Source organism: Callospermophilus lateralis, chromosome 1 (genome assembly GCF_048772815.1).
Source record: "Callospermophilus lateralis isolate mCalLat2 chromosome 1, mCalLat2.hap1, whole genome shotgun sequence".
NCBI lineage: Eukaryota > Metazoa > Chordata > Mammalia > Rodentia > Sciuridae > Callospermophilus > Callospermophilus lateralis.
The window spans coordinates 150,232,802-150,245,347 of record NC_135305.1 but is presented as its reverse complement, the minus strand read 5'-3'; the positions used below and the strand labels follow the sequence as shown (position 1 = coordinate 150,245,347).

The 12,546-nt window shown below is 57.6% G+C and overlaps 1 protein-coding gene across 5 annotated transcripts in view; it reads left to right on the top strand.

Annotated features, from left to right (window-relative positions):
* Rbm19 (RNA binding motif protein 19) overlaps nt 1-12,546 on the top strand; it is a 111,360-nt gene that overhangs the window by 11,991 nt on the left and 86,823 nt on the right. For all 5 annotated transcript variants that reach the window (XM_077108983.1, XM_077108985.1, XM_077108984.1 and 2 more), the window contains exons 3-13: nt 36-155; nt 276-314; nt 544-736; nt 2,183-2,424; nt 3,427-3,507; nt 6,470-6,548; nt 8,297-8,368; nt 9,144-9,347; nt 10,733-10,863; nt 11,451-11,569; nt 11,926-12,022. In XM_077108983.1, coding sequence (XP_076965098.1) covers nt 36-155; nt 276-314; nt 544-736; nt 2,183-2,424; nt 3,427-3,507; nt 6,470-6,548; nt 8,297-8,368; nt 9,144-9,347; nt 10,733-10,863; nt 11,451-11,569; nt 11,926-12,022 — 1,377 coding nt within the window. The remainder of the gene's footprint in view (nt 1-35; nt 156-275; nt 315-543; nt 737-2,182; nt 2,425-3,426; nt 3,508-6,469; nt 6,549-8,296; nt 8,369-9,143; nt 9,348-10,732; nt 10,864-11,450; nt 11,570-11,925; nt 12,023-12,546) is intronic.

Here is a 12,546-nt window from a genome sequence, read left to right as displayed (position 1 = left end):
CACAGCAGGTGTGACAATCGCCCTTTCTCATGCAGGTAGAGTTCTGCAAGTCCTTTGGGGACCCAACAAAGCCTCGAGCCTGGAGCAAACATGCCCAGAGACCAAGGCAGCCCGAGCAGCCCTCACAAGTCTCCGTCCCCCCAGAAATTAAGAAGGTATGCAGGTGACCGCGCCAGCACCAGGCCTGTGTGGGGAGGCGGTGACTCTGGAAGGGTCTGCAGTTCCATCTGTTCTTCCCGTCCCGTGTGGCCCTCATCCTCTGCCTCTGTTTTTAGGATGACAAGAAGAAAAAGGCCCCACGTGAACTGGAGCAGGTGAGTCTGTCCTGTTGACCGAGAGGGCGGGGGCAGCCGGTCGGAGGGGTGCAGGCTGGTCCAGAAAGCAGAGCCCACACCTCGAGTGTCCTGCCGGGTTCCCGTGGACTCGGGGTCCACTAGAGATGAGGACGATGCTCACCCTGCCGGCAGTTCGCAAGACTGAGCCCCCCTGAGTCCCCTCTGCCTCTTCTCCTGTGTCCCTGCTGCCCACCTCCGGTGCCCCCAGCTGAAGGAAGATACCGAGTTCCAGGAGTTCCTGTCAGTTCACCAGAAGCGGACACAGGTGGCCACTTGGGCAAATGATGCCCTGGACACTGAGCTCCCAAAAGGGAAGAGCAAGCCGACCAGCGACTATTTGAACTTTGACTCTGATTCTGGGCAGGAGAGTGAGGAGGAGGCCGCCGAGGAGGAGCCAGGAGGTGAGGCTTGGGCGCTGTGCCTGTGCACCTGTGTCCCTCAGCTGCAGCCCTGTGGCCCACCGACACCTGCTGGCAGGCACTGGGTGCCCCTCCTTCAGATACCAGGCCTGGGGCTGCCCAGACACAACTCAGGAGCTTTCTAGTGGGGGGATGAGGTCACTTGCAGGCAGGTCTGCCGTGACTGTCCTGGTCATTGGCTTGCCAGCAGTATTCACCGAGTGCATGCTGCGTGCTGGGCTCTGGGGATGTAGTGCTGAGCCGTAGATAGGAATCCTGCCCCATGGCGCTATCAGCTGTCATTGTGGTGAGAGGAGAGCAGTAAACAGGTGATCACCCGGGGACACATCATGGGGTCACAGCCGCTACGGAGAGAAAGCAGGAGAGCTTGGGAGGGAGCTGCCTGGTAAGGCCTTGCAGGGTGGGTGAGTCTTTGTCCTCTCAGGCTCAGAGTGCTGGGGCAGTTGGTGGCCAGTGACCGGCTGCAGCACAGGGTGGCAGCTCTGGTTGGGGGTCGGTCGGGCTGGCCGAAGGCAGAGGATATGTATGTAGCGTCACCTGTGTGCCTGGCAGGGTTTCTGTGCTAAGCTGGGATCTGGAGGACTTGTGGGACATGGTGGGACACGTAACCAGGGGCAGAGAGGGGGTCGCAGACCAGGGCACAACATCACAAGGACTCAGGACGGGAAAGCGCGGCTGCAGGGCAGACTGGCTCTGGGCACTGGAGCAGGGAGGGTGGGGCCCACAGAGCTGGCACAGGCCTGAAGCGGAGAGGCTGGGGCTCCATCCTCAGCGTCCAGAACTCACAGGTGGGGGTGTGAGGCTAGAAGGACAGTCGTGACAGCCGCGCAGGCACACTCCTCCCTCTTGGCTGTCTCTGTAGCACCCCACAAGAGCCAGCATATCACCAGGTGTCCCCTGTAAGCCGTTCACACCTGTATGCTTCCCGCAGGGTAGCAGATAGCAGGTGAGGAAGCCAGGGGCCCAGCACTGGAGCTGGGCTGGGGTGAGGTCCTAATGTTTGGGGTGTTTGCTGCCTAAGTAGATGATCGAGCATGGCTCCCACTGGGGTTATGTGGGTGGGTTTTGAGATGATGGGTGGGTGCTGTAAAGGGTTCACTGTAGAAATGGTTCCGCTGTGTAAGTGCTTTCTGTGGCACGTGAAGCCCCTTAGTGTACATGACACAATTGGGAAGGTGACTGATGACTGGGAGGGGCCATCCAGGGGAGAGCCTGGCAGGTGGCAGGGATCCATGGAGCTGTGTGTGTGGTGCGGGAGCTTCGCCCTCTCGCGGTGCCCATCAGAGGGTTTATTGGGGCAGTGGGCACCAGGACCCTGGTTGTGGTGAGTGTGGCCTCAGGCCACCCCCCAGGTTTCCAGCCCTGTGCTGCCGGAGTCTCTCTGGCTGCTCAGGAAGGTGACCTCCTCCCCGCCCCCTGCCGTCTCAGCAGAGCAAGGCCTGGAAGCTAAGGCGGCTGCCCAGCGGGGCATGTCGGACATGGAGTACCTGAAGTCCAAGGTGGTGGCAGCCGAGTCCTCTTCCTCAGAGGAGGAGGAAAGCGAGGACGAAGCCGTAAACTGTGATGGAGGCAGCGAGGAAGAGGAGTCCCCTGCCACCCCCGACCAGCCGGAGCGAGGGAGCCCAGGGGCCCTGCCTGGGATGGGGAGGCCACAGGAGCCCAGAGCCCAGGTATGTGCCTGCAGGAGGGACGATGGGGGTTGTGTGCCTGGCTGGGGGTGTGACGCAGAGGAGAGAGCCCAGCAGCCCGCCATGCACTCCCCGATCCTCTGGGCTCATTACCTGCTACATGGGAGGGGTGGCCTGCCAGGGCTCTGGGCCCAAGTGAGGCGGTGACGGCTGGGTTACTTGGTGTTCAGTCACAAAGCAGGCAGGTGTGGGTGGGCTCCTCGTTGATGGACAAACCTGCTGTCACTGGATGCTGTCACAGTCGCTCGTCTGGCATGTTCCTGCCTCCATTTTATAGATAAGAATACTGAGGCCCAGAGAAGGGAAGTGACAGGTCAGGCCCCAGGCCTGGGTCTGCCCGGCTCTGAGGTTGAGATTGTAAAGGTGGACGCGACCCTTGAGGACGGCCACCTTGTCTCCCACCCGGAGTCCACTCCTCCGGACACAGAGTTTGGACATGCGTGCATCCCAGTCCCTTCGGTGGAAGCTCCAACAAGAGGAAGGGGCTCCGTCTGCCACCTCCTCTTCCCCTTGCTCTTCTCTGCCCTCCTTTCTAATGCCCACCCTGTCCCTGTCTAGGGAGGTCAGAGGGTGAGGGGTTCAGCTTTCAGCTCTGACCCTGTGTGACTGCTGGGCCCACAGGCCTCTCTGACTCTCACCTGGAAGGGACCTCCTCTCAGAGCCCATGTCCATCACCGGGCAAGTGGACATGAGTGGTAGCAAGGGTCTCTGCCCCGGGGCTCCTCCCTTCTCCCCTGGCCTTCAATGGCCTGGGGCGCTGCTCTCTTGGCCACGGTGCCCTGAGCCTTGGCTGCAGCCCTCAGAGGCAAATGGAGACCCCACAGCTGCCACCTGCACCTCTGCCTGGACCCTGACCCGTTGCAGGCACAGATGCGGCACTCTCGTGCTACCCTGTAGCCTCCACTCCTAGAGCAGCCATGTCCCAGTCTATCCCCTGCCACCACTGCCCCAGGGAATCCACTGTAGCCATTTCTCTTTGTTCAGACAGAGAAACCAGCAAACCAGAAGGAACCCACCACGGCCCACACCGTGAAGCTACGGGGAGCCCCGTTCAGTGTCACAGAGGTAGGTGCTCTGAGGATGGGAAGATCACCTGTGGGAGCAGACTAGGGTGGGTGGGGAGCTTCTGTTGCCTGAGGCCATTAGGGTCGAGATTGAGAAGGGATTGGAAGCCCAGAGGGCTGACAGATGATGTCTTGGGCATCCTCAAGGAAGGAAACAAGATGGCTGCCTAGAGCTAAAAAAAAAAAAAAAACGCTACAGGAGCTTGGGCCAGGGGAAGGCCAAGTGATCAGTGTGGTCTCTGTTGGGAGTCCTCACTCTGCTCCTGTAGGGGCAGCCGTCTCAGACACAGGTGAGTGCGTAGGTATTGCTGCAGCCCGGCTCAACACTATTTTCAGAAACAAGCTGCAGGCCAGACGGAGCACGGGCTGCAGCTAGCCTGCTCTAGGTCTGCGCCAGCAGAGGACCCTGTCTTCATTTTCCTCCTGTGACGGTCAGAGAAGCTCACTACAGGAAATTCTAAAGGACACAGCTACGTGACTAGAACCTAAAAGTCACCTACAACTGGGATGACCACGTGGGTTATCGTCCACACTGAGCTGCGAGCTGGGGTATAGCCAGGTGGGGTGCCAGGGTGCAGGTAGGTTACTACAGGTCTAAAGACTAGAGCTGGAGGTGCCAACTCTCCTTGGCACAGTGGGCAACCCTGCTCAGCATTCCTGTGTCCCACGCAGTGGCAACCACTGGTACTTTGGGGACAAGCCTTCTTAGATGTTTTTTCCTGTGTACTGACACTGGTCTGATTTCTCATTCCCATTTTGGTTTGCAGCGTCCCTACAGCAGGAACGTGCTTGCTTCCCACCACTGCCTTGTTGTGTAGTCTTCCTTACTCAGGAGACGCTTTGATAGACTTTCCTGATCTCCTAAAGTGGACATGGGAGCGTCTTACAATTTGGTGCTGTTAGAAATACTGAAGCAATTACTTGTGATTAGGGTCAGATTTTTGGGGGGGTGGGGGGTACCAATATTGAACCCCAAGGCACCACATAACCACCTTTTTATGTTTTGAGATAGGGTCTCACTAAGTCGCTGAGGCTGGCTTTGAACTTGTGATTCTCCTACCTCAGCCTCCAGAGGCACTGGGATTACTGGCCTGCCCACTGTGCCTGGCCTAGTTAACTTTTTTTGAAGAAAAAATGAACCCCTGACTTATTCCTCCTGATAAAAATCAGTTTCAGATACATCAAGGATTTGAGCTGAAAAAGTTTCTTTCTAAGCAATTTGTAAAGTTTCGTGGGGGGAAGAAAATGGGTTGATTACCTACCTACCAGCCCAAAGCTCTGGAAGCCAGCAGCTGTCGTGAAGTCACAGTGGTTCATAGCCTAACAGAGGCAGGAGTCTAGTGTCTCTAATTTACAGAGAGATTTTTATGAAGGATTTATGACCCAACAGAAAAATAACACAAAGAACAGAAGGTTTTCAAAGAACAAGAACTCGGGTGGCCAGTGCACATGTTTGAATTCTGTCATGATTATCACAAAACAAAATCAAAACTGGAGTTCACATTTTTCACTTGCCAAAATGGTACGCATTGTTCATGTTTGGCAATAAACATTTTCTTGCCTTTTAGAGGGCTGCATGGAGCTGCCTGGCAACATTACGGACATCCAGGCCTTTGCGGAGCTGGTGCCTGGCCAGGGCTTTGCCCCCAGGTGAATCCCGGCACATCAGAGCCTAGATACCGGAACGTTCTTGCAGCCTTCCTGTTATTAGTTATAACTCAACATGCTGATTTGCAGTCATTGATAAGAACAAAAACCCAAATCAACCCTGAAGCTCCATTTCTGGGGAAGTGGTGTGTCCGTGGTTCTCAGAGGGGAGTGGTCTGCCCCTGCACAACATCTGACCTTGGTCAGAGGTGCTCTTGACGGTAACATCTGGGGGGGGCTGCTGGCCTCTAGTGGGCAGAGACCAGGTGTGCTGCCTGAGCCCTGCCACACACAGGACAGCCCCCTCAACAAAGAGTCACTAGCCCACAAATGTCACCAGTGCCAGGTTAAACCTGGGTTAACTCACAGGGATATGTGAAAATGGTGTAAGATGACGTATCACAGAAAAGAAAAGAACATGATGACAGGGAAGACCCCCAAGGTGCAGTGACCAGTAGAAAAGGCCAGGTGTGGAGCAGAACATGGCTTCATCCCCAGAGGAACCTAGCTGTGTGTGACCCACCATACTGGCTTTCCTCTGGGCAGGGGAAAGTTTGGAAAGAATCTGGTAATTGCAAACTTGGATGCAGTAACGTGAAAGCTCAGAACTTGGCTGGGCTTCTTGCACTAACCTGGAGCGCCCAATGTGTCCTTATGTCCTTCTGTCACCTTGTAGGGCAAGCTACATCAGGGCGGGGCCTCAAGGGCTTACCCCAGTGCCCAGTTGGGAAATGGATCTGCGGCTTTTAATTTGCAGAAGGAGCCAGGAAGAGTGAGCTGGCCTCGGAATTAAGAACCAGTTTGGTTTCCTGATTTGTACTTTTTAGTATTTGTTATAATTTCACACCCTGAATATTCACATATTTTTAAAAATCTGTTTAAATCTCACACATGTCCAGAGAAGGGAGTAGTTAAGAAGGTTGGGGGCCTCCCTACAATGGAACTTTAGGTTTGTCACTGTGATTAACGTAGACAAATATCCCTGCTTTAAAGAGAAGCGAGGAAAGCCAGCTTTAACCACAAGTATTTAAAAAAGCATAAAACAAAAAAACAACTCCTTAGGAACAAAAGAGCAGATGTAATGCCTTAAATCGCTGCTGCTAATATTATTATTTTATAATTACATTATTTATTCTTCAGTTTCTATTTCCCAGTTTTTCTTAGTTATGGTGGAGGAGAGATGAGTGTGTTAAAGAAAGGAGAAAAACTGTGATCACTTCGTTATCTTTTCTGATCCAACACTTTGCTCCTTATCTCTTTATCGGGTTGCAAGGTTTCTTGGGGGACTGATAAGAGGCAAAAACATGTCCTTGCAGAAAAATGTCCTGGAATTCCTGGCGCCCCTGAAACCAGTGGCCATTCGAATAGTGAGAAATGCGCATGGGAACAAGACAGGTAAGGCCTGGGAGCTGGGTGGATGTGCAGGGGAGGGCTGACCACATGGTTGGGGATCCCAAGGCAGCCTTGTCCCTTATCCTCCTTGGGGTCCTCAGTTCTGTGGATGTGGCTAACTGTTCAAGACACGGATCTGTGTCATCCTTGCCTCTGGAGCCTGGCGTATAGTGTCAGAATTCTCTCCTCCACTGTTCTATTAGGTTCCCCTGTTCTGTTCAGGTAGATGCCCGCAGGTCTGGGTTTGCTGGGCTAAGTCCATGGGCAGCTCTGCCGGCGGGCAGTCCCCTACCTCTCTGCACATGCTTGGTGTTGCCCCAGACCACATCTCCCCAGGTGTCTGCTCCGAGCTGTGAGCCTCCTCCCCTGGCCTTGGAGCCCTGGGTCTGGCTGCCTGGAGGCAGTGAGCATGGCTGGAAGGATGGTGGATCTGGGAGAGGTGGGCACCTGCCCAGCCCAGTGGCTAGCTAGGCCAGAAAGCCATAGGAGACCAGTGGCAGAATAGCCGCATCTCAGAGAACCATACTAAGGCTCTGTGGCCACTGGGTGTCTGGACCCTGGGGTTGGGAGTGCCTTGGCAGGAAGAGGCCACCTGGGCAGAGTGATCAGGTCTGGCCGAGCTGGCACCCAAGGAGAAAGGTGCTCCTGCGTCGGGGTGGTCCAGTGCCCTTGCTGTTTCGGGTCTCGTCCCTCCCCAGCTCTCCCGCCCAGCTCACCAGGCTGATGGTTCAGGCAGCCTTACTCCTGGAGCTCAGCAGAGGGCAGTGTGAGGGGCGGGGGACAGAGCCCCTGCCCAGGTTCACAGCCCAGCCAGCCACTTAGGAGCCCTGTGACCTGGGACAGGAACTCAGCCTCCTTTCCTGCATAAGGGGTCAGACCTGTCTTGCAGTTGGGAGGGGTCAGGGTCAGCCCCGGACACTGTGAGCACTGGGCACGCTCAGAGTGCAGCTGTTGGTGTTGGTGCTGGTGGCGGGGCCACTGGTTCATGGCGCCTCAGAGACCAGGCAGGGAGTTCAGGAGGAAGGTACCTGCCTTGTTGGGGCTCAGGGACAGCATCTTGGAGGCCCTGGCACTGGAGAGAGCCAGCACCTGAGCATGACGCTGTTGAGGGCAGCAAACGACCCAGGTGGAAGTATGGGGGCGGAAGCTGGGCCGGGCCCTGGGGCTGCAGTAAGTGGGGGGAAGCCTGGGCCCAGTGGTGGCTCAGGGCTTAGGACAGCCTCGGGTTTAGAAAGGCCCGCTGGCCAGTGCAGGGAGGGCCGCTGGCAGCCGGGAGGCTTTTGCTTGTGTGGGCTGGTGGGGGAGGCTGGGGGAGGCTGGGGGAGACTGTGGTGGTGTAGACGGGGTGCTGCTTGGCGGCTTTACAGGTCGAGGCCCAGTGAGGTTGAGGCTGTGGAGGCCTCCGCACCTGCTTGTTGCTGTGTAGTCACGGCCTCTGGAGCTGCAGGCAGGGTGGTGTGGAGGTGACCCTCCAGTGCTGGGCTGGGTCACAGCGGCCATCGTGAGCGTTTCTTCACTGCAGAACATGATCAGGGAAGGGGTGAGACTGGGAGGGAGGCAGAAGGGGCCTGGTTTTTGCGCCTTCACCCGCAATGCCAGGCGGGTGCTGAGTGCTCCTCCAAAGGGTGGCCAGGTGGGAGGTCAGCCTGTGCCATGGTGGCTCCTGCTTTCTGCACCTAGCCAGGTGCCCACGTCCTCTGACTCCGAGCATTGGCAGGGCTGGCAGTTACTTTGTCGTGATCCCCTCTCAGGGTATGTCTTCGTGGATTTCAGCAGTGAAGAGGAGGTGAAGAGAGCCCTGAAGTGCAACCGGGAGTACATGGGTAAGGAGACGCGGCGCTGCGTCCCAGGCTCCCTGGCTCCCACGTGGGCCCTGGCTTAGGTGCTTGTGCTGAGCATCCCCTCCTGCCACACGCTCTGGGCACAGAGGTCCAGCAGCAAACAGACAGGCTGCAGAGAGGCAGGCAGTGCTGGAGCAGGTGAGGGGCACATGGCCCTTGGACAGCACTGGGAGGCAGGGTACAAGGCGAGGGCCAAGGAGGAGGAGGCAGGTCTTCCCCAGGGTGGCCCCTGGGCCTCAGGGGCACGTGCAGCCTGGGGGAAGCAGCAGGCCTGCCTAGGGCGCAGGGTTGGTGGAGGTGCAGCAGGTGCGCCGTCCCTGAGCTGGGACGTGGTCCTCAACCCATCTGTGGCATGCACACCTAGCGGGACAAGAGTGTGGGGAAGGCAGGGGTCCCCAGGAGTCCTGCCAGCGAGTCAGGCGGAAGGTATTGACTGAGTGCTGTGGTGCAGGCAGAGGCAGGTGACCCCTGAGCCCTTGGGAGGCATGCGAGCAGGTAATCGTCCAGGGTGGCTGTCACAGGAGCCTTTCTCAAGCCAGTAGTGCCTGAGAGTAGGCCAGAGCCCAGAGGATGTGTCCCTGAGGCTCCCGAGGGCCAAAGCCACGTGGCAGGCCACACAGGGCCCCAGAGTATGCTGTTGGCCGTGGCCCTCCTCAGCCGGAGCTTCTGGTGGGCAGCAGTGAGAGGCCTAGGTCACCAGCCAGTCCTCTGGCAAGGTCTGGGCCTCCCCAGAGCCCTGACCCCTCCGCTCGTGCAGGTGGACGCTACATCGAGGTGTTCAGGGAGAAGCAAGTCCCCACAGCCAAGGGGCCCCTGCAGAAGAGCACACAGCCCTGGCAAGGCCGGACACTCGGGGAAAATGAAGAGGAGGAGGACTTGGCCGACTCCGGAAGACTTTTTGTGCGTAACCTGCCCTACACGAGCACCGAGGAGGACCTGGAGAAGCTCTTCTCCACCTATGGTAGGACCTGCTCCTGTGCAGCCCCCGGCCCTGGGCAGCCCCCTAGTTCTTGGCCTTGAACAGTGGCCCCAGCTGGGGTCTCCTCATCTTAGAACAGGGCTTGCTGACCCTCCCTGCTGCAGATGCAGTGGCATCTTTTGCTCTCTGAACTTGAACTTGGATTTTCTCTCCTTTCTTTTTTTTTTTTTAAATGGTTCTGGGGATTGGACCAAGGGTCATTGTACCACTGAGCTGCATCCCAGTCCTTTTCATTTTTTACTTTGAGATGGGGTCTTGGTAGGTCAACGAGGCTAGCCTTGATCCTCCTGCCTCAGCCTCCCAAGCCGCTGGGATTACAGGCAAAGCCGGGACGCCCGCAGAGCTGGGATTCTCACTCTCTCTCCAAGCACCGAGCTGGAGAGGTGGAGGCGTTTTCCTGGGCTTCCTTGGCTGCTTGGTGTTGGGATCCAGCGACCGCACAGCCTCCAGTGCCCGCAGTGCTCCTCTGCCTGGGAAGGCTGTCCTTTCTCGTCTTCCATCCAAACAAGCTTCAGAGAGGAGGCCACAGCCAGGGCCCTTTGTTCTTGCCTCGGTCGTTACTTCTTGGACTGGGAACTTGCAGGCCTGTAGTTGCTCTCAGCCACATGGGGCTGAGTCTGGAGGTGCTGCCCGAGCCCCTGTCTCTTGGGAGGCTGACCTACACGTGGAGCATCAGAGACAGTGTGACGTCCACAGAGGTCCCACATGGGACCTGAAGGTCTGGCCATGCTGTCCTCCTCCCCAGGTCCTCTCACATAGGCTGGTGCCCTGGCTACACAGCAGTGCTGCGCAGGACAGGAGGAGGATTGTCCATAGGAACCAAATAAAAAAAATAAATAAAAAAACTCATCTAAATGCAGGCCCCTAAATTGAGAGGAATGTCCATAAGCTCCAAGTGCCCATTTGGGAAGAGGAAAACCCACAGAGGGGATGTGGTCACACCCTGGTGTTCAGAGTGTCCACCGCAGACAGTGTCCTCTGAGTAGGACAGAGTCACAAACACTTTTGCAGCACTAAGTGTAGCCGGTGCTGGGTAGTAACCACACACTGACTCTTGAACCTTCAAGGCCACCCTTTGCTTGGGGACTGTTGTGCCATTCACAGGCGAGAGGAGGAGGCCTGAGTGGGTGAGGTGACCAGCCCAGGGCAGGCTGCATGAGAAGGTGATGGAGCCAGGTGCCCCCTACCCGACTTCTCTTAGTAGACACAAGGGACTGTGAAATGACGCCCTTGACCTTGGGCCTGGTGGCTGGCACAGCGCAGCTGTTCTGTGTTCGTGTGGCCGACCCCTTAGTGCCCGGCCCTTTCTCACCCTGAGCTCAGGCCCAGCTCCAGCTCCAGCAGGCTGATGACTCCCCTGTCCTCAGGTCCCCTGACGGAGCTCCACTACCCCATCGACAGCCTGACCAAGAAGCCCAAGGGCTTCGCCTTTGTCACCTTCATGTTCCCTGAGCACGCGGTAAAGGCCTACGCGGCCGTGGACGGACAGGTGTTCCAGGTGAGGTGGCTTGTGGGCACCGGGTCACTGAGCCTGGCGACAGAGAAGGCCACGCCAGGTGGCTGTATGAGCAGATGCGCATCCACATCTGGGTCCTAGGACCGATGGTGGCCAGCCATGTGGTCGTCTCCAGTGAGCTACTTGAAGGGACGACTGTGAGAGGGGAGCTTGCTGGGGTGTGTGGGTGGCCCCGAGGAACCAGGAAGCTGCTGCTCTCCCAGTGTCCCCATGCGGTGTGCCCAGGCCCGAGCAAGGCCACCTCCAGTGCTCCTTCATCCATCTGCTCATGGCATATTGGTCTCGCAGGCACCTGGCCAGACTGGCCCCCGCCGTGTGTAGCTCACAGTGACACCTGTGCAGGGTCCGCTGGGGGAGTCAGGGGCCATGGGGTGCTTACAGAGGGGTACAGTCCCCTTGGCATAGCTGTGTCGGGTACCCCCAGCGTCAGCTGGACGGAGAGTGACCACGTGGCTTTCTGCCTGCCGTCCCTGTCTCCCATCAGGGCTCAGTGCTGAGTCCAGCTGGCTTATGACGAGGGGACACGATGGAGGGTGGGGCTCCACTCACCTCCTGCTCTGTCTCCTCAGGGCAGGATGCTGCACGTGCTGCCGTCCACCATCAGGAAGGAAGCCAGTGAGGACGCGGACGTCCCTGGCTCCTCCTACAAGAAGAAGAAGGCGTCCGAGGACAAAGCCCGTAGCTCCAGGTCCTTGTCCGCCCTGCATGGCCTCTGCACCCGTCCAGGCTCTGCGGCCCGGGCCATTTCCCTCTGTAGGGTGGGGCCTTCAGGGCCTCAGTGTCCCCGCTGCACATTGGGAGAGCGGGACTGTGCCAGCATAGGTTCTGAGGTGTCACCAAGGGCTGGGTCCCTGGCACAGGGCAGATGCCAACACTTGTCAGGGCTTGGGTTTGCGGCCTCACTGCAGGCCGGGTGCTCGCACAGAACAGGAGAGCTGGCGGGGGGCGGGCAGGGAAGACCGGCGAGGCTCATGGCAGTTTTGGTGTCTGCGAAAGACCTCTGTTGGTCCCAGCCTGACCCGTTCTGTCTGCCCCTGCCCTCAGCTCCCACAACTGGAACACACTGTTCATGGGGCCCAATGCCGTGGCCGATGCCATCGCGCAAAAGTACAGTGCCACCAAGAGCCAAGTGTTCGACCACGTGAGTGAGCCCAAGTGTCTTGCGCGCGTTGAGTCCACAGACTTCCTTCCAAATGCTGTCCACCATCGCCCTCTGCTGGGGTCGATTCAAGCAAACCCCAGAGTGTTTTTCAGCCACTTGGCAAAGGATGTCCCTTGGTTCTGCCCATTAGCTGCTTTCTCCATTGTCCTTTACCCTCCCTCACGGCACTTGGGTCAGCGCTGTCCGTTGGAGGTAGAAGACCGGCCCCACTTATAATTGTGAGCGCCTCAGTGGCCACGAGTGTACAAAGAAACAGGCAAAACTAGTCTTAACAAGACACTGCCTTTAACTTGATGTCATCACTTTGACGTGAGCAACGTAAAAAGCCACACTGTGGTTCCTTCCTTCTTTCCACCAATCCACTGTATTTTGTGGGTAGCACGACCTGGATCTTAACATGCCACACTTCAGGTGCCCGGTCGTATGGTGGCTTGTGGTTTGTGGGCTAGGGAGGGCAGCTTGGCCTGAGTTGGATGGATAGCCAGAGGGTCTCAGGCCCCGCC